General features: G+C 47.3%; 1 protein-coding gene across 9 annotated transcripts in view; it reads left to right on the top strand.

Annotated features, from left to right (window-relative positions):
* Fam220a (family with sequence similarity 220 member A) overlaps positions 1-12966 on the top strand; it is a 14571-nt gene extending 1605 nt beyond the window's left edge. For 2 of the 9 annotated variants that reach the window (XM_029477977.1, XM_021162534.2), the window contains 2 exons: positions 8240-8306; positions 11205-11293. In XM_029477977.1, coding sequence (XP_029333837.1) covers positions 8240-8278 — 39 coding nt within the window. In that variant the 3' untranslated portion in view covers positions 8279-8306; positions 11205-11293. Of the gene's footprint in view, positions 1-1133; positions 1168-8239; positions 8307-10957; positions 11125-11204 lie in introns of those variants that run through there. The other 7 variants (XM_021162533.2, XM_029477975.1, XM_029477974.1 and 4 more) reach the window with 6 other exon arrangements.
* The last annotated feature ends 7690 nt before the right edge of the window (positions 12967-20656 follow it).

Here is a 20656-nt window from a genome sequence, read left to right on the forward strand (position 1 = left end):
GCTGCCGGGATCAACCCGGGACTTTGTGAATGTTAGACAAGCATGAGCAGGGCTTGTAGCATCTTAAGTGATATCAGGCCATGGGGCAGAACCGTCAAGCCTTTACAACAGGTGCCACAAATGAGTGCTGGGTGTGGGAAGTAAGATAAACCAGAAAGCCTGTGTTCCTGCCAATTACCTACCTGTAGAAACATGGCTCCAGTGTTTCTGCCAGATCGGGTAACCACCTCCGAGAGAAATCAGACTTCCTGATTTGTGAACATCAAGTTAGCTCAGAGTTTTCAAAAAGGAAACAAAACAAAACACACAAAAAAACCTTTGGTGATGAAGCAAAAGTTGTCTGCAGTCTGTGTTTGACCCATCCAGTCCCATTTTGGAATCTGGTGTCCAGTTTTACATATGATTTGTATTTGGTTAGAAAATTACATGAGGGCTACAGAGATTGGCTCAGTGGTTAAGAGCATTGACTGCTCTTTTGGAGGTCATGAGTTCAAATCCCAGCAACCATATGGTGGCTCACAACCAACTGTAATGAGAAATAACAAACCTATGGGCCAGAGCAAGTGGGGGCCGGAGTGAGGAGGAGAAAATGAAGGGGGGAAAGAAGGAAAGAAAGAAAGAAAGAAAGAAAATTACATGAAAGACTACAAGAGCGTACTTAATACAAAATGTTATATCTTGGATTGCTGTGTTCTGTAACATTAAAAATAAGCAAACAGACAAAAACCAAACAAACAACAGGGCTAGGGCTGTAGCTCAGGAGGTGGAGTGCTTGCCTAGTATGCACAGAGTCCTGGGTTTAGTCTCCAGTATTGCATAAACTAGGTACCGTGATCCATGTCTATAATCCTAGCATTTGGAGGGTGGAGGTAAGAGGCTCAGCCCCAGGCTCACCTTTGGCTATGTCTCGAGACCCTAGACAAAACCCCTAAAATGTCCTCATGTGTTCAATTCTCTGTGTACCCTTCTCGAGTCCAGGCTATTCTAATTGCTAGCCTGGAATTTTGTGTATTCTGTTTTACACTAGTCAATTAGAGGCATCGTGTGTGTGTGTGTGTGTGTGTGTGTAAGTGTGTGTAATGTGTATGATATATATTATGTGTATGTATGGATCTATGTGTGATTATCTGCAGGTGGTGGAAGAGGAATAGGAGGAGGAGGAGGAAGAGGAGGAGGAGGCGGCAGCCAGAAGAGGTCACTGGATCCTCTGGAGCTGGAGTTGCAGGCAGTTGTGAACTGCTTGAGTCCAGGTCTCTGCAAGAACAGCAAGCACCCTTAACAGCTGAGCCATCTCTCTGGCTCCCTAGAGAAGTCTTCTGAACATATCTGTCATGTCTTGGCATCCTTAAACAGGACCACAGCAGGCCCATGCCTAGCCATCTCATGTGGATATGACCTCCACTCACCCAGCTTGCACCAAGATGACTGAGTAGGCTTTGTCAGGGACTCCTCCTCTTTACAAAATTTACATTCATTCACTCTCTTCCTGCGCCTAGGTATGGCGAATGTCTTCCTTGGCGGGGACATTCTCACAGTTCAGTTCTTTCAGAGGGAACTTTTGTAATGGAGCACGGCTTTCTTCCCTGCAAGAGTGGTGAAGGCTCATGGTTTTTATAAGCAATAAATGGGCAGATTCCATTCCTGGTGTTTTCCTATTGAGCATCTGTTTGTAGGACAGTGAGATCATCTCTGGAAAGGTGATTCAAATCCATATTTCATAATGGGGAGTGTGCACTGTGCTGAAGGAAGGCAAATGCATTTGGGAGGAGGGAAGCAGATCTATAATAACAGTGGTGTGAGCTGTGAGTTAGTGCAGGCCCACCGATAGCAAGGGCAGCTGTGGGCTCCACATCAAGTTAGGATTCAGGTAGAACCTGTTTTAGAGAGAATTTGGGGATCCAGACATGGGCTCTCTTAATTCAGGATCAAGTGGGCCCAGGCAGAGGGTAAAATCGTCTCTCCAAGAGCTTGGGGAGAGTTGGTTTGTTTTTCTTTTGAGACAACGTCTCACTGTACAACCCTGGCTAGCTTGGAACTCTGAAATTCCTTATGGAGACCAGGCTGACCTTAAATTCAGAGGCCTGCCTTCCTTTTCCTTATGGCACATGCTGGAATTAAAGACATGAACCACTGCCTAGCCAGAGCAGGGTTTTCTAAAGCCCCTGTAAGGGTTTCAGGCTTGATCCTGGACCTCGTCAAATGCAGCCTGTTCATCTTCTGGGAGAGAGAGAGGGGCTCTGGGACAGGGCTATACTGGAAATTCTTATACCTGATGCTTTAAGTTCCCCTGAAGGCTTTAGGACTTCTGTTCCTTTGTGAACAATCTCTAACTGAACTTGAGGGTTTAGTTCTGATTTTGGGTAAAGGGAAGTGTAATGAGAAGCAGTCTGACTTTAGGGGACACTCCAGTAGCTCACAGCCTTTTTCCCTCCAGCATATCGTTCCCTTCCTCTGTTCAGGGGAACTGGAATGAGTTTAAAGGGTTGGACCCTGTAGGACTTGATTCCCCGGGTGTTTAAATCTCCTGTTCCTAGGGCCTGTGGCAGTACTGGGCATGGCTTCCAAGGCCTGTGCGCACTGAAGATTAACTCTCCCTCAGAGCTGCATCCCTAGCCCAGCAGTGAGGCATTTTAGCCATACTAACGAGCTCTTTAATCTGAAAGATGATCGAACAAGAGAATAGATGTCGAAGGGATTTGTGGACTCAGAAGAGTTGTAACTTTAATATTCTGTGACTGGAGAGTCAGCTCAGCAGTTAAGAGCACTTGCTGTTCTCGCAGAGGATCTGGGTTCCTTCCCAACACCCACAAGATGGCTCACAACCATCTGTAGCTTCAGTTCCAGCTCTCTAGGGACCAGGCAGGCTTGTGACACACAAGCCTGCAAAGCAGTCAGGCTCACAAGCCAAAACAGATCTTCGACAAAACACTTCATTTTATTATTATTATTATTATTAGATATTTATTTACATTTCAAATGCTATCCCAAAAGTTCCCTATACCCTCCTCCCGCCCTGCTCCCCTACCCACCCACTCCCACTTCTTGGCCCTGGCATTCCCCTGTACTGGGGCATATAAAGTTTGCAATACCAATGGGCCTCTCTTCCCAGTGATGGCTGACTAGGCCATCTTCTGCTACATATGCAGCTAGAGACATGAGCTCTGGGGGTACTGGTTAGTTCATTTTATTGTTCCACCTATAGGGTTGCAGACCCCTTCAGCTCCTTGGGTGCTTTCTCTAGCTTCTCCACTGGGGGCCCTGTGTTCCATCCTATAGATGACTGTGAGCATCCTCTTCTGTATTTGCCAGGCACTGGCATAGCCTCATACAAGACAGCTATATCAGAGTCCCTTCAGCAAAATCTTGCTGGCACATGCAATCGTGTCTGTGTTTGGTGGACAACATAGTAACAGAACCCCTGTCCCAAGATAGAGAAAAGGGGTTGGAGGGGGGCTGGAGCTTAGTGGCTCCCAGCCGCTGTAATTCCTGTTCCAGGGAATCTCTCAAGCTCTTCTGGCCTCCGAGGGCACCCCGCACCCAATTAAAAATAACATAAAGTCTTAAAAATTAAATCCAGGCAATCTCTGCCAAGTTCAAGGCCAGCCTGGTCTAGGTAGTGAGTTCTAGACCAGCCAGGGTTACACAGTTTCTCTGTCTCAAATAAAAAAGAAAGAAAAATAAGAGAGTGCTGTTTTTTTTTTTTTTAATTCACTTTACACCCTAATCACAGCCCCCTGCTCCTCCCAGCCCCACAAACTCCTCCCCCATTGCCCCTTCCGCTTCTAGAGAAGGGGAGTCCCCCTTGGGTACCACCCCACCCTGGAGCATCAAGTGCCAGCAGGTCTAGGCACATCCTCTTCCACTGAGGCCTGCTTTTAAACAAGCCTCAATCATCTGAGGTTACTAGCACTCCACTTTCTCATATGCCATGGAAATTTCATACAGATATACAAAGTGAGAATCGATTCCAATCACTACAGACAGTAAAAGCTGTCTGGGTGGGCCATAGCGGCACACACCTGTAATCCCAGCACTTGGAAAGCAGAAGCTAGAGGATCTGGAGTTCAAAGCCAGCCTGGACTATATGATGCCTTGTCCCTCCCCAACCAGCAAGAAAGAAAAGCCGGGTGTTGGACAGCCAGGGCTACACAGAGAAACCCTGTCTTGAAAAAAAACCAAAATGAACCAACCAACATAGTATCATGAATGCCTTCTTGGACAAGCCACACCTACAACCTTTTACTTATACAGCCCATGAGAAACACGGATTCGAGCGTCTTAGCCCCAGGTCACCCAAAGAGAAGGCCTGTAAAGAACAGAGAAGAGATGTGGCAAACACTGATGGTAACCACTGAGCAGGAGACCTTGCTTCTCCTGCAGCTGCTTTCTCCCTGGCGGCCCTGTGCTCAGCAAGGCGCTGAACCTGTCTTTGCTTTCTATGCTCTTAACTCCCCCCCACCCCCCTTTAAGGTTTTGAGACAAGGTTTCTCCCCTGGCTGTCTAGGAACTGGCTCTGTAGACCAGGCTGGCCTTGAACTCGAGATCTGCCTGCTTCTGCCCCAGATTAAAAGCATGCACCACCACCCACCCAGCCGAGGCCTGGACCCACTCTCCCACTGAGCTCCATCCCTGGTTTCTGGCTCCAGTCTCTGCTTTCTATTATATCTCTGTGAGCACGTGTGTATGAGCGTGTGTGTGTGTGTGTGCGCGTGCGTGTGCACGTGGGGTGTCATAATGCATGTGTGGCGGTCGGAGCACTACCTGCAGGAGTTTCTTGTCTCTGACAGTGTGGGTCCTGGGGCTCAGACTCTAGCGATGAGGCAGGAAGCGCATTTCCCCACTGAGCTGGCTCACGGGCCAAGCTGCTCTCTCTCTTCTCTGAACCTGTTCAACTCTATAGCTCCATGGGTCTTGTGCCGCCTCACCACTTGGACATCTTTTCTCCCCTTGTACTTAATGAGTTTTTGCTTTACCGGGCATCATGCTACAGGCCTGGAATCCTAGCAGGTAGAGATGCCAAGGGAGGAAGCATCCTGCAAACTAGGTGCAGTGGTACAAGCTTATGATTTAGGGGCCGGCCAGAGGCAGGAGGATGGGGAGCTCAGAGTCACCCTCAGCTACAGTGAGTTTGAGGCCGGTCTGGGTTACCTGAAACTGCATCTCAAAAGGCAAAAGCGTCATAGCAGCCAAGTGTAGAACCCAGGGACATTAAAACCTTTCCATATTGGGCAGTTGTCACCACCCATTCTCAGAGCTTCCCCATCACATGGAAATCTTTCAGGTCTTCTAAGGGGGGAGGGAAGTTGGCTGGCATTCTGATAAGACTGGGAGGACCTCATTGATAAGAGGACACTTGAGCAAAACCTTGGCAGAGGTGAGGTCTGTGACCACATTGATGTCTGACTGGAGGAGTAGAGTGTGGACAGGGCAAGCTGTCACAGGACCCACATCTGGGGCAATCCCAGAACAACAGGGAGCTAGCTGCAGGCTGGGACAGCGAGCCCGGAAGAGAGCGGTAGATTGGTGCAAAGGGCGTAGGGACAGCTCTTCTTGGTTTTTCTTGGTTATTGTAGTTGTGTGTGTAGATTAGAGGATGGTTTGTCTAAATCAGTTCTTGCTCTGTAACATTGGTCTTGGGGATCAAACTTGGGTTATCAGGCTTGGCCTGGTATCAGGAAACGTTCCTTGCCTAACTTGCTGAGCCATCCTGCTTGGCCCAGCACCTACATTCTTTTTTATTTTTGGAATGTTGTCTGTTTGTTTATCTAGGTGTATCTGGAGGCCAGAAAAGATGTGGGCTCCTCTGGAGCTGGAGTAACAGGTGTTAGTGACTACCTGGTGTGGGTGCTGGGAACAGAACTTAGGTCTTTTTCAAGAGCAGCAAACACTCCTAGCCTCCAAGCCGGCTCCCCGGCCTCTTTCCTGGATTCCCGACTTGCTTAGTTGTTTTGAGACAGTCTCACCAGGCTGACCTAGAACTCCTTTTGTAGCTTGGGCTACTGGAACCCCAAGTCCTTCTGCCTCATCTTTCTGAACACTGGGATTATAGGCTTGTACCACCATGGCAGGCTCCCTTGACTTGTTTCTGAGAAAGTTCTAGAAATAATTGTGTGTGGTTCGGGCAGGTGGTACAGTGTACAGATTTGGGGCTGTGGTATTGGTGAGAACCAACAGCAGAGATTGTCCTGTGACCTTGACACGTGCACTCACTCACATGTGTATCCGCCACACACAGAACAGCTGTTTTAAAGCATGTGAGCTCACTCTAGTTATACTAATGTTAAAAGCTAGTTATCCTATCTAAGGTGATAGGAACAAATGAGCTTAAAAGTGCTTGCTTTCCTTCTGGGGCTACCCTGTGTGTCCTGGGCTCCGGGCTCCAGCCCCGGCGTGCCTGTACCTGGCTCCGGGCTCCAGCCCCGGCGTGCCTGTACCTGGGGAGAGAAGAACCAGTTTCTTCACCTGATAGTTTTGTAAGATGCAATAAATTCGAGGAAATATGAACTCATTCTACATGCAAAAAACAACAACAACAACAAAAAAAACCAAAAAAACCCACCACCAACAAAAAAAAACAAAAAACGAATGGAGAGAAGCTAAGGATGTAGGCCAGTGGTCAGATGTTAGCTTAGCATGGATGATGAGGTCCTAGGTCCATCTCTAACATGTTCAAGAACTGAAGAAAGCATTTATTGGTAAATTAATTTGGTAAAGGATTAATATCCTAAATACAGAAAGATTTCTTACAATTAAAAATAAATAAATAAATAAAATACAAACCCCAAGCAGCCCAATCCAGTCATTGGCAGAGTGCTGGAGTAGAGGTTTGTCTGAGAAGATAGACAGATGGCCAGTGTGTCCTTGAGACGATCCTGGACTGTAGGAGAAAGCGCACCACTCAGCAGTGGGAGGCCACGTCACACCTGTTGGGATGGCTGTTGTCAGGGCGGCGGTGGGAGGAGGGGTTGCAGGAGCAAATGTTAAGTGGCTGTCCTCCGTCGTTTTGTGCTGCTGGATGGGAGTCTGGTGGTTCTTCACACAGTTGAACATGGACTTAACGCACAGTCTAGTAAGTCTACCTGAGAGGTTTGAAAATGGTTTAAAGTCCAGGACTCCAGTCTTAATACACAGTGGCCCAAAGACAGCAGCATCAAGTCTGTGGACAGGTGAGTGGATGAGTAGATGAATATGGGCACTGGGATTGTGGCCTGGCTGGAAGAGACTTTGTCTAGCATGCCCTGAGCCCTAGGCTTCATCCCTAGGACATCATACAACCAAGGCAAGGTGTCCTAGGCCTGTAGTCCCAGGAGTTCAAGGTCACCTTCAGCTAGATAGCCATTTGAGATCAGCCTGACTATTTGAGACCTTGTCTCCAAGATAGATAGATAGATAGATAGATAGAGATCAACCTGACTATTTGAGATCTTGTCTCCAAGATAGATAGATAGATAGATAGATTGTCTCCAAGATAGATAGATAGATAGATAGATAGACAGACAGACAGACAGACAGAGAGACACGGAGATAGGTAGGGAAGGAAGGAAGATTAAACAGTCCTAGGAAGCCCTGCAGACCTTTGCCCCTTCTCCTAGTGTAAGCACTAGCACTTGGCTGGCCCCAGTTTCTTCCACCAGTGTGCTTTTCCACTGCTGGATCCCACTTGGAATCTATTAATAGCTGCCATTTCTCCAGATAATCTCCAGTTGGCTGCTGGACCTTTGGGTTGTTGTCACTGTCTCACTGAGTAATGTTGCTGTGGGCATTTGTGTGCACATTTGTGTGTGTGTGTGCTTGTACCCAAGTGCACATTGAGATGTTATCTCACTGAACTGGAAGCCTGCTCTTTCAGCAGCTGCTGGGGATTTTGTCTCCATCCTGGAGATGCTGGGGTTACAGGTGCTGCCATGGTCACCTTTTTTTGAGTGTGTGTTTGTTTTAAATGTGGGGGATTTGAACTCAGGTCCTCGTGCTAGCTCAGGAAGTGCTGTTACCCACCCAGACATCTTCCCAGCCTGAGTGGGTTTCCCAACTCCCATTCCCTACCCCGACCCTGACTTTATATCCAGGCTGTTCTAAACTTCATGTATCTCCGCAGAACTTTATATCCAGGCTGTTCTAAACTTCATGTATCTCCGCAGAACTTTATATNGCAGAACTTTATATCCAGGCTGTTCTAAACTTCATGTATCTCCGCAGAACTTTATATCCAGGCTGTTCTAAACTTCATGTATCTCCGCAGAACTTGAACCCAGAATGGCCCTCTTGCCGCACACCTTGAGACACCAGCCACCCATACCTAGGGCGATGTAAGACCCTGCTTTAACCTTCCTCTAAAAATGCATATGGAGGGGCGCATGCGCAGAGGCACAGAGGTCTGAGACACTCTGTAGGAGTAAACAGTGTTTTAGCCTCTCGGATTTTGGCTTTGCCTGTGGGTCACGCTTGTTTGTTTACTTCTGAGGGAAGGGTGTTTGAGACGGTTCACTGTGTAGTCTAGGCTGACCTATTTGGGACAGGAGCTCCTTGTGTAGTCCAGGCTGGCCTTGAGCTAGAAATTTTTTTTCTCCTCATCATCCCAAGTGCTGGGATTCCAGTTCTGTACTACCATGCACACCCTGAAAACGGTTTTTAAAATTTTATCTCTAATCCTTGTGTAGGTGTGAGTGCCCGCACATGTGTCTGGGGCCCTCAGAGGCCGAAGGAGAGCGTCAGGTTCTCTGAACTGGAGTTACAGGAGCTCGGAATCAGCCGTGTGGTGCTGAGTTCCGGCCCCAGTCCCAGCCAGTGCGCTTAACTTCTGGATCCTCTCTCCATACCCTGACATTTTTCTTTTTTGAGTCAAAGTTTAATAATCTGTTTTTAATGCTTGGTGTTTGCTGTCACTAGAAAGTCCTTCCCAACCCTCAGGGTGTGAGGGATTCACAATATTCTGGTGCCTACTTCATATGTCTTTGAACTAGAGTCTTACCATGTAGTCCATGCTGGTCTCCAGCTGAAGAGCCTCTTTGCCTTGGCCTCCTCCATACCTGGATTACAGTCATATAGCACCTCACTTGGCTCGTTTCAACTTGGGGTGTGTGTGTGTGTATGTTGTTGTTGTTGAGCTTGGGGTGTGGTGTGTATGTATGTGTGTATGTTGTTGTTGTTGTTGTTGTTGTTGATGTTGAAATCAATGAAAGCCTTAACTAGGTTCGTGGTGCACACCAGCACTTGGGAAGCAGAGGCAGATAGATTTATTTCATTGAGTTCAAGCAAGGGTAGCCTTTTCTACAGAGTGAATTCTAGGCTGCCAGGGCTACCCTGGTCTCAAAAACAAAACAAAACAACCAAGTCAGCTAAGAGCCTTTTGCATAACAGAGTACTCGCTCTACCATTGGGCTGTATCTCCTGTCCCTCCATATTTATTTTGAGAGGAGGGTTAGAGACAGGTAGCCCTAAGGTGGCCTCAGACTTCCTGAAAAGCTGAGGGTGACCTTGAACTCATGACCCTCCTCTCTCTGCTCTTCCTGAGTACTGAGAGTACGGCACGCACGGCCACAGCAGGTCCACTCTAACTTTTGAAGGCAGTGCATGTGGAGGCCAAGGACAACCTCCAGGCCCTCCTTAGGTGCTGCCCTCTTGGTTCTTAAGAGAGTCTCCCTCATTGGCCTGAACTGTGCAGTAGGCTAGGCTGGCCAGCAAGACTCTCAGATCTGCCTGTCTCTACCTTCCTGGTGCTGGGAAGAAAAGCCGCCTTCCCATGGATTGTGGAACTGGAATTGAGGTCTTTCTAGCCCTTATTTTCATCTTAATTTGAAAATGTTATTTGTGGGTATGTATGTGTGCCACAGGGTCTATGAGAAGGCATTGGATCCCTGGGTGCTGGGAATTGAACTCGCTGCCCACTGAGACGCACTGTCCGTTGAGGGTCCTTTTCTGCTCTTCACTTTACCAAACCTCCCAGCCACCTTTCTCGTTTGTCCCGAGACACTCGCCAACCCTGATACAAAAGCTGCCGCTGCTGCTGGAGAGCATGCTCCATGCTTTCCCTCACGGAGCCCACAGCACGACACAAGGATGCCCAGCTCCTCCTGAGCTGGGTGGAGCCTCTCTTTATTGAAGGTGCTTTTGAGCAGATATGTTACCAGGAGACAAGGCGTGGCTGTAGGGCACAGCTGGTGTGATGCAGAGATGCTTGTCTGGTCAGAAGAAATTCAGTGACGTGTTCTGTGTGGTCATGAGTCAGCTTCATTCAGAAGGGTGGTGTTGGCACCCTTCCTCGTCCTCCCTCGTAATTTCCTCCAGCCTGAGCCTCTAGTCAGGGCCCACTTACCCATGCTGCACCCCTGCAGGCGGCTTGTCTAGAGTGTGCTCGAGCTGTCACTGAGGCCCACTGCCCTACTCACTGTGACTCCTCCCTGTCCCCTTAGGAGCAGCCTTGCTAATTTGCTTTGGAAAGTATTGGGAGCAGGATATTTTTAGGTTACAAAGCAGTGGTAGTCTGGACTGTCAGGTGCCTGAGGCCATTAATAGCCTGGGTTAGGGAAGGTGAGGAGACAGGCTTCCGGCAGGGCAGCAGCTGCTAACTGGGTCAGGCCTATTGTCATCTAGCAGGTTGGCTGCCTCACACGGGGAAGGGTTGGGGTGGAAGATGCCGGCCCCAGATTGCCCTGGGGATTTTGGACAAAGCAGGGAGCTTTCTTCCACTCCTCGGTTATATTTTGAGCTATGAACATCTTCAGCAGGGGTGAAGGGAGCGGGTGTGGAGGAACTGACTCCCAGTACTTGGAAATCAGCTCATCTCTCTCTGTCACATTCCGCTGGGCAGGGTGGTTTGCCATAAGTTAACAGCATTGATTCTTTTGTAGCCCTGACATGCGCTTGGGAGCTTTATAAGACTAGGCTAGCCCAAGGGGACTGGTGATTTGTATCTTATGTGTACTTGATTTGTATACTTATCTGATTGAGTCAGGGTCTCAGTGTAGCACAGGCTGGCTCAGACTCGCTATGTAGCCAAGGATGGCCTTGAACTTATGATCCCCTTTCTCCATCTTGTTTGGAATTCAAGGCGACCTATGACAGTGGACAGAGCTTCTCGCTGTCTGGCTCCTGTGCAGCTCTGTGGCCCTACTCTGCAAGGACCTGGTATTTGGTGATATTTTGCGTGTGTGTGACTGTTTTACTAACCCTCTGTCACAGAATTCTCATTTGATTATCTTTTCCAGGTTCACATTGAGATCCACTGAAGGCCATCCTTGACTGATAGGCCTCACCCGACTCACTGCATCAGAGGGCACAGAGCATGAAGGCTGGGAGAGGGACCCTGGGTGTCTGCTTGGCCAAGCAGTCACAAGGAGGTGACCCGGACAAACTAGCATGTGGCCTTAAGAAAAGAAGTCAGAAAAGGAACCCCAGCCCATCAGTTGTGCCTTCTTGGACAGACCAGCCTGTAGCAGATAGCCATGGAAAGTCACGGGCCACGGTGGCGGCAGCCTCAGAAATGAAGCATGGTCAGAGCGAAGCCAGCCTCCTGTGTCATGGTGGCTTCAAAGTGCTTCAGTCTCTGAAGGGATCAATGGGGAGAAATTCAGCCCCAGCAGCCTCCCTCGGCAAGGCTGTGGCTCTGTCCCCCGCTCCTTCAGAAGAACAACTAGCCGGGGTGTCCCGTGGCATTGGGGATGCACTAGGAAGTGACTGGCCAGGAAGAGAGCCCAGAGCCACTGACAACTGTGGACTATACCTCAAAGGAGAGTCCTGGGTGTCAGGACGGCCAGGCCATCCAAAACTGAGGGAAGTGCGATTCCTAAGAGGTGACCCACTGAGTGCTGTCCCCAAGGGGCTAGGCACCTGGTCAGAACTGTCTCACCGATACTCTGAGCTGTGCCAGCTGCCGTATGCTTACCCCTACTATAAAGTTCTCCCAGAAGACGAGCTGAGATGTGTGTCCCTTGACCGTTTCAATCCCGTGCTTTCAGAGGAAACAGTAAAAGATGAGAAAGCTCTCAAGTACTTCAGATGGTCCGCAGATAGTTGTGGGGTCACTGGCTCTGCAATCTTCCAGATTAGCAAGTCTCTGATGCCATAGTTAAGGTTCAAGCAGAGCAATAAAAATAGCAGATTAACTTTAATAAAGGTGGTCTTACAGTTTCTTTTGCATTAAGTCTGGCGTATGCTGCAGCCGTTCAGTTCCTGTTGTTTCCTGTGAACCAGATGCACCTCGGTGGTTGATGCAGAGGGACGTCTTCGAGCATGTTCTCAATCGTTTCGGAAAGATGCCCAGAACTGGGAACCCCTCCCCACCCCTCACCCCCGGGAAAATGATTGATCTGCTCCGTATAAGATCAGACAGGAGCCTTTATCGCAGAGTTCTAAATCATGGAAGACCCATCCTCAAGGGCTAGCGTCCGGATGCCACCTGCCTCAGCTCCCCTCTGGCCATCTGATGGAAGTGGAGGCCTGTAGGCTATGCCCTCCACTTCTTGTCAGCCTTGCTTCGGTCATGAAGAGTCTTGCTTGCCATTTCTGCACTGTACAGACTCGGTGACCTGCAGCCAGAGGTCCCTTCTCACATGTGCCCCTCCTTCCGCCTGAGTTGCAGTTTTTAGTGGAGGCGCTTTGGAGAAGTTGCAATATCACATTTAGGATAATTTACAATTACAGAAGAGTCTGAGGCTTTCCTGCCGACAGAACACAGACGGCAAACGAAGCAATGAAGCGTTTTCCTTTACACCGGCCCAGGACTTGTGATTTCTTTTACGTTAAGATTTTTTTCCAAAGTGACTCTCCCTTTGTGGTTTGGTAACTTTAATAAAGGTCATTTAAAGAGTGGACATTTTAAAGCCTCCCTACCCAAGACAGAGTTAAAAACAGCCATGGGAGAGTTAGGGACCTGACTGTATGTCATTTCTATTGTGTCCTAAATTACTATGCCATGGGCTATTTTAGTGTTTTGGGAAAATAATAAAATCTGTTCTTTAGCATAATAAATATGTTTTATTTTGTGTGTGTGCTTATGTTCTCCTTATCTTTTCGTTAATGACGTCGTCTTCCTAAGATTTCAGCATCTTTAGCAGTGAGTGAAAGGTTGCTGGTGAAGACTTAATCAACTCGAAGAAAAAAAACCTAACACAAAGATGGATTTGAAGTTCTCCTCCTCCCCCTCCCTCCTCTCCCTCCCTTTCTCCCTGCTCCCTCCCTCCCTGCTTGAGCTCTTGTGCCCCTCCCTCTCTCCAGGCTATGAAATAATGCACTATAGCTGGTTATTGTAGCACACTCAGCACTCAGGAGACCTGCAGCACGAATCCCGGGCTAGCCTGTGCTGCTGATTCATGAGTTCAGACACAGCCTGGTTTAGGAATTCGGTGCTAGGCCCACTTGGATTACAAAGCAAGTCTGTCCCAGGAAACAGAATAAGGGGCTAGAGACATGGGAACCTGTTTTCTGTTCAAGCTTGACCTGAAGTTGATTCCCAGAACCCACTTAGGCCAGCACTAGGAGTGGTTGTGTGTGTGTGTGTGTGGTGTGTGTGTTAGAGTCCCTAGAGCTTGTTGGCCGGCCAATCTAGCCTAGTTGGTAAACTCCAGGTCAGTGAGAGAGCCTGTCAGGAAAGAGGTGATGTCTGTGGAGGAGAGTGGCAGCCAAGACAGATGTTGCCTGAGCCTCTGGGTGTGCAGCGTGCCTGTCAAGCAATCATCTCAGGTTGCATATGGCTGCACACTTGTAATCCCAGCACTTGGAAGGCAGAGAAGCAGGAGTGTTTAGAGATGAGGGCTAGCCTGGGCTATATAATGAGACTATCTCAAAATACTAAGAAAGCTGGGCATGGTGGCTCAAACCTGTAATCCCAGCATTCAGAAGCAGAACAAAACAAACCAAAATCCAGGCATGTGACTTCAAAGAAGGCCTTTTATATAAACATTTGAGACATAGTACAGAAATATGGTGCTTCAGAACTGGCTGACTGGTGAGCATCCATAATCCTAGCATGCTTGAAGCAAAACTTTTGGGGCGGGGTGTGTGGTGGTTTCATATATGAGTTTGAGGCCAGCCTGAGCTATGTGACAAGGCTATCTCCCCACCTGCCCCCAGATGAAGTTTCCATAGAACATGTAGCTTTACCTGGCCTTGAGCTTGCTGTATCCAGCTGTGGATGCCCTTCAACTCACCCTTTACTCCCTGAGGGCTGGACTGCAGGCGTGTACCATCCCACCTGTCTGATGTGATGCTGGGGATGAGTCACAAGGTGGCCCACACGCTAGGCAAGAACTCAGTCCGTAGGTTTCTCTGCGGGTCCCCAGCCCCCACGGTTGCTGCTCTGAAGGGCTGAACAATTAAGTGTAGCAACTATGCCAAGTAGAAACCGCTGGGCTTGGTATTCACATCTGGAAATGGTGATTTCCTTTCTTAAAACCATTGGGGTGAATGATGCGGCCTTGAAGCCATGGGGGGGGGGGAGTTTCACGGCTGTGGAGAGTAAGGAGTAAATTAAATGTTCGTGTGTGAATCAGGTTGGTAAGAGTGCTCAGTGGGAAAAGATGCTTCCTAGCAAGCTAAAGAACCTGAGTTCCCACGGTGGGAGGTGAGAACCAGTTCCTGCCTGTTGTCCTCTGACCTCCATGCACAGATAGTACGTGAATACATAAATAGATAATAGAGAGAGAACCCACAGTGCAGTTCTGTTATGTCGGGTCAGAGCAATCAGCCTATAAATTTGAGTATCCAAGATTTACACTTAAGTTGTATAATACATGGCTTGTGCCTATATATAAAATCAAGTCACATAAGAACGATATTTATACACAAGTATTTTTAGAGATTTATTTATCATATGTTATAGATTATATAATACATATAACTATATATAATATTACATATATGCATAATATGTATAAGTGCTCTCTCTTCATGCACACCAGAAGAGGGCATCAGACTCATCACAGATGGTTGTGAGCCACCATGTGGCTACTGAGAATTGAACTTGGGACCTCAGGAAGAGCATCCAGTGCTCTTAACCTCTGAGCCATCTCTTCAGCCCCTCAAGTATTTAACAATTTGTTGTTGTTGTTGTTAAACATTTATTTTGTGGATGAGTGTGTGTGTGTGTGTGTTAAATAGTGCTAATGTGGAAGTCACTATATAATGTGTACATTTGTTACCAAAACTCAAGAGGCCTTTAGTTTGTACTTCAAGCTCAACCTTTCATTAAAGAGCTGTATATTTGTACAGTAAAAATTTGAGGAAGGAAGCCAGGCACATGAGAGATAGAGGCAGGTGGATCTCTGTGAATTTGAGGCCAGTCTGATCTATATAGTTCAAGGCTAGCCTAGACCATATAGTGTCCCTGTCTCCAAATAAATAAATAAGTTTTCATTACAGGTGTGTGTGTGTGTGTACACACGTGTACATGAACACCCATTGCACAGAGGTAGAGTCCAGAGAACATCCTCTTGTACATATGAACTCGGGCTTGGTGGCAAGCACCGTTACCTGCTGAGTCATCTCACCAGCACAGCTTGTTTTCAAAGTTGTTCAGCAAAGATAAAACTCATAGGATGGTGAACTTTATATTCTTGCTTTATGAAGCTCATTAAGACATCATGCTTTTGAGGCAGGGTCTCCTATAGTCCCAACTCCCTATGTCTCCAACAGTGGTGACTACAAAGTCCAGACAGGCATGAGACTCCCTGGGTCTGGAGTTACAGAGTTGTAAGCACCCAGGTAGGTGCTGTGGCCTGAACTTGGGTCCTCTGGAAGAGCAGCCAGTGCTGCTAACCACTGAGCCAGCTCCCTAAGACCTTAAAACAAACACAACAAAAAACCTCTGTTGTCTTGGAACTCACTCTGTAGATGAGGTTGGTATATACTTCTCTCTCCCAAGTCCTGGGGTTGAAGGTGCGTGCCAGCACATCCGGCTAGGCATAGTTGTTCAAGGGGTCCCTGGGTAGCACACAGGAGCCATTGGGTTCAATCCACAGCAACTCACAAATTGTTTTAGAGGATGGGCGTGTGTCCTAGTGGTTTCCTTTCCCAATGTCACACACGCAAGGATGTCAATAGAAAATCTAACCCGAAGGGGAACTGCCGGGAGCCACAGTGCTTGTGATACCCCTGAAAGGTAGCGTGGATCAAGGAAGGTCCTTCATTTGGAGCTAGGAAGACAAACTTCTCGTGTCTGTGCATGCAAGGATCAGACCTGCCAGCAGAGGGAGCCACATGTCCACCTAGGCAAATGAGCTGCTTTCCAACCACTTTCTCTCTTTTTTTAGTGGTTAGTTTATTGAGGTCTCTTTGTCTCCCTGTTTCTATCTTCTTCCCTTCCTGCCTCTCGTCTCCCCGCTTCTGTCAAACTATCAAACTCACATTTTATTCATTCTCATATATATATATATATATATATATATAGAGAGAGAGAGAGAGAGAGAGAGAGAGAGAATTTCACATACACATATATACATATATGTATATTCATATATATGTGAAATTATATATATATATATATATGAAATCTCACACACATGTATTCTTTTTCTATACAAATTCAATATGTAGCTCTGACTGACCTGCATACTGAACCCACTGTATAGCCCAGGCTGACCTAGAACTCTTGGCTACCCTGCTTCACCCACCTGGGTACTGGGATTATAAGCATACATCCTCATGACTGGCTTTTAAAAAATTGTTTTAAAGAGTATTTTGAAGCTGGGTGGTGGTAGTCCATGTTTTTTAATCCCAGCACGTAAAAGACAGAGGCAGGTGATCTCTGTGAGTTCAAGGCCAGCCTAGCCTACAGAGAGAGTTCCAGGGATCAGTCCCATGTCCAGGTCTAACTCACATTTGATAAGTTTCCCATTTGTATTATTTTTTGTACTTGAAGTTACAATCCATAAGACTACATGGCCCACGATAATACATTGAATTGTGTGTACATGATATCCATCGCTGAAGACTGAACCCAGGGCCCTGTGGATGCTAGGCAGCCAACCTCCTGGGTCTCATCTGTAGCCCCAGTGTACATAGATACTTGAGAAGCACTGGATTTTACATAGCTTTGCTTACTTGTTAAAACACAAGGAAGTGGATTACATATAGAACAGTTTGATAGAAGTTAAAAATGTGTTTTGTATAACAAATGAGACAACAAAATAGATTTATGGTTCTGAACTCAGAATTCTGTATGTTCTTTTTTGTTTTGAGAAATAGTTTTATTATTTTATCGGTGTGTGTATGAGAGAGAGAGAGAGAGAGAGCGAGAGCACCACATTTGTGCAGGTTACCCAAGTGCAGTCCCCTGGAGCGCTGGAAACTGAACCGGAGTCCTCTGTAAGAGCTTCGAGAACCTGGAACCAGTGAGCCACTATCTCTCTAGTCCCATGAGAACGTGTGTGTGTACACACACACACACACACACATCACATCACATAGAAAAGAATGAAAATTGCCAAATTAGAACAAAAATAATTTATAGCAGACAAGACTGAATCATGACAATATCATGATGCCATGTATTATTTTTAAAGATTTTTTTTTTTTTTTGCGGGGGGGGACTGGACTGGTGGCTCAGTGGCTAAGAGCATTGGCTGTTCTTCCAGAGGACCCGGGTTCAATTTCCAGCACCCACATGGCCACTCACAGCTGTCTGTAACTACAGCTCTAAGGGATCTGACACCCTCATACCAATGCACATAAAATAAAACGAAATGAATTTTAAGAAAAAGATTTCCTTTTCATGTGCATGTGTGGAGTGGCCACAGAGATGAGGAGCCCTGGATCCCTCGCAGTGGGAGTTACTGATGCCTGTGAACCACCACTCATCGGGATCTGGTACTGTGGAACAGCAAGCCATACTCTTAAAGCTGAGCCATTTCTCCAGCCGTGTGTGTGTGTGTGTGTGTGTGTGTGTGTGTGTGTGTGTGAGAACATTGAGCGGTGCAGATGCCACTGAAGCCAGAGGTGTCAGGTCTCCTGCAGCTGGAGTTGTGGTCATTGTGAGGCATCTGAAAGTGTTGGGACTACACTGCAGTCAGTCGTCTGGAAGCGCCACCATCGCTCTCCACCACTGAGCCGTCGCTATGGCCCTTAATGAAATATTCCTAAGCTCTAGGAATATGGCTCAGAGGGTAAACTGGCTTGCCATCAAGTCCGACAAACTTGGTTCGATCCTCAGAACCCGCATGGTGGAGGGAGAGAAGTGTCTTCCCAAAGTTCTTCTCTGGCTTCCACATCCACATGGATGCGGTGGCACAGGCACGTGTGCACCCCAAAATAACAAACAGTTCTACGAGTGTGAAAGCTGCTGCTTTCTTTTCATTCCAATGGCTTGCCTTGATTCCTTGTGAATTGCAGTAGGTCCTTCGAGAGGAAATGTTTAATGATAAATTGGGATAATCAGAGTGTGTATAAATAGCTTGCAAGCTATTTAGTATCTTAGAGATGTTTTGAGCGCCACTTAGGACTTGTTCAAATAAAGCAGTTTGCTGGGATCAACTCCAGTCTTTCTCATTGTTAAATATTTCTGGTTTACCCTGTTACAGAACAATTCCCAGGGTAGCTATTATTTCCTGTCTTCTGCTTGGGTCTTGCATGCGATATTCAAAACTTTCTTGATCTATTCTGCAAGATCACAAAACTTGGCAGGAATTTATTCTAGAAATGTGTGTCTTTGCATATTGTTCATAGCTCTACAAAGAAGTTTAAAATTTAATCCTATGTAATATATGTGTGTATATGTGCACAAATGTATGTGCACACACATGCATACTGGCAAGGGAACCACAGGGATAATACAGAGGTTAGAAAGCAAATTTCCAGGCTGTGGGTTGTGGTTCATACACTGTCACTCGGGAGATAGGTGAACTCTATGAGTTCCAGGCCAGCCTGGTCTACAGAGTGAGATCCAGGACAGCCAAGGCTACACAGTGAGACCATGTATTAAAACAAAGTAAAACAACAACAAAATAGCCAGGCACACTTCTTTAATGCCAGCACTTGAGAGGCAGAGGTAGACAGATCTCTGTGTGTTTGAGGCTAGCCTGGTCTTCCAGGACAGCTAGGACTATACAGAGAAACCCTGTCTCAAAGAAACAAACAAACTGCAAACAACAACAAACCAGGCTTGGAGTAGCTTCTCTTTCACCATCTGGGTCCTGGGACTTGAACTGAGATCCTAAGGCTTGGCTAAAATTACCTGAGCCATCAAGCTGGTCCCCACAGTTTCTTTTCAGGTAGGGTCTTGTGTAGCCCAAGCTGTCCTGGAACTGGTGCCCTTCCTGCCTCAGCCTCCTGAGTACGGATTACAGGTGTATGCTACCACATACACAGAGGAGTTAACGACTCTTTTCTCAGGGTCTCGGTGACACAGGCTGACCTCAGACTCAGTCTGTGGCTGAGAAGGACCTTACAGTTCTGTTGGGCTTGTTTCTGCCCCCTGCAGCTGAAGAACTGCATGCCATGTGTATGCTGAACTGGGGATGGGACCCAGGACTCCTGACAAACTAGGCAAGCACTCCAGCAACTGAGCCACACACTACACTCTTTGTGTATGATTTTCCTTGGATCAAGGATGGAAAGGGTTAGTTAGCCTAGTCCTGGGCATCTAGGACACACTGCGAGTAACATTCACTCTGCCTTGTTTGTGTATCTCAAAATATATAGTCTTGAATCCTAAGCAATTTCAGTATCAAACGTTTTCAAAGCTTCTTTTTATCTTATGTCTTTTGAAACATTTCTTTTTTCCCCCTTTTCCTTCTTTCACCTTTTTATGATCTTAAAACGTGTGTGTGTTTGTATGTGTGTGTGTGTGTGTTGGCTGTGCATGTGAGTGTAGGTGCTTGTGGAGGCCAGAAGAGGGTGTTGGATCCCTGGAGAGGGAGTCACAGGCAGTTGTGAGCCACCCAACATAGTTGCTGGGAACCAAACTCATGTTTTCTGTGAGAGCACTAAGTCCCTTAACTACTGAGCCATCTCTCCAGCCCCATCTTCTTCCTTAGCTCCTACACTCCACCCTGTTCGTGCTAGGCTAGGGTTCTACCGCTGAGCCATGTCCACAGCGCCTCACCAGGATATCCTGTGATATTCCAGATCTGTGCTCCCAGCGTCTGAAACACTGTTTTTCATTCTCCTGCAGCCCAAACGCACAACTTCCAGCAGTAGAGCCAAGCACTCCAGATGAAATCCATATTCAGGTTTAAAACTTGACCTTGGCATTGATTCTGGGACTGTTCATCAAATTTGGGCTGATTCATGAGAACATCCTGTACTGTCCCCCCACAAGAGCCACTGGAGACTCAAACTATGAGAGCTGATGCCCAAGACGGGGAGGCAGGACTTTAAAGTATCTGTCCCCCTGGAATCTCAAGCACTGCAAGGCTTCTTAAGGCGCCCTTGGGCATCTTCCAGCTCCAGGCGGGGCTTGGCCTTCCTAGTTGCCTCCAGTATTACCTCTTTTCCCAGAAATAGGATTTGGAGCATTCCCCATGTGACATAATGCATCTTATAGTCAGAGGCAGGAAGTGAGTGTTTTCCGGTCCGGCCTGGGAGGTCCCCTGGAGGTGGAGTTGGGCAGGGAGGGCTTTCCTTTTCAGTCCCACTCAGCTGAAGAGTATTAGGGCCGGGTTAGAAGGTGGCTATCTGTTCTTTCTCTCTCTCTCTCTCTCTCTCTCTCTCTCTCTCTCTCTCTCTC

This window comes from Mus caroli, chromosome 5, assembly GCF_900094665.2.
Source record: "Mus caroli chromosome 5, CAROLI_EIJ_v1.1, whole genome shotgun sequence".
Classification (NCBI taxonomy): Eukaryota; Metazoa; Chordata; class Mammalia; order Rodentia; family Muridae; genus Mus; species Mus caroli.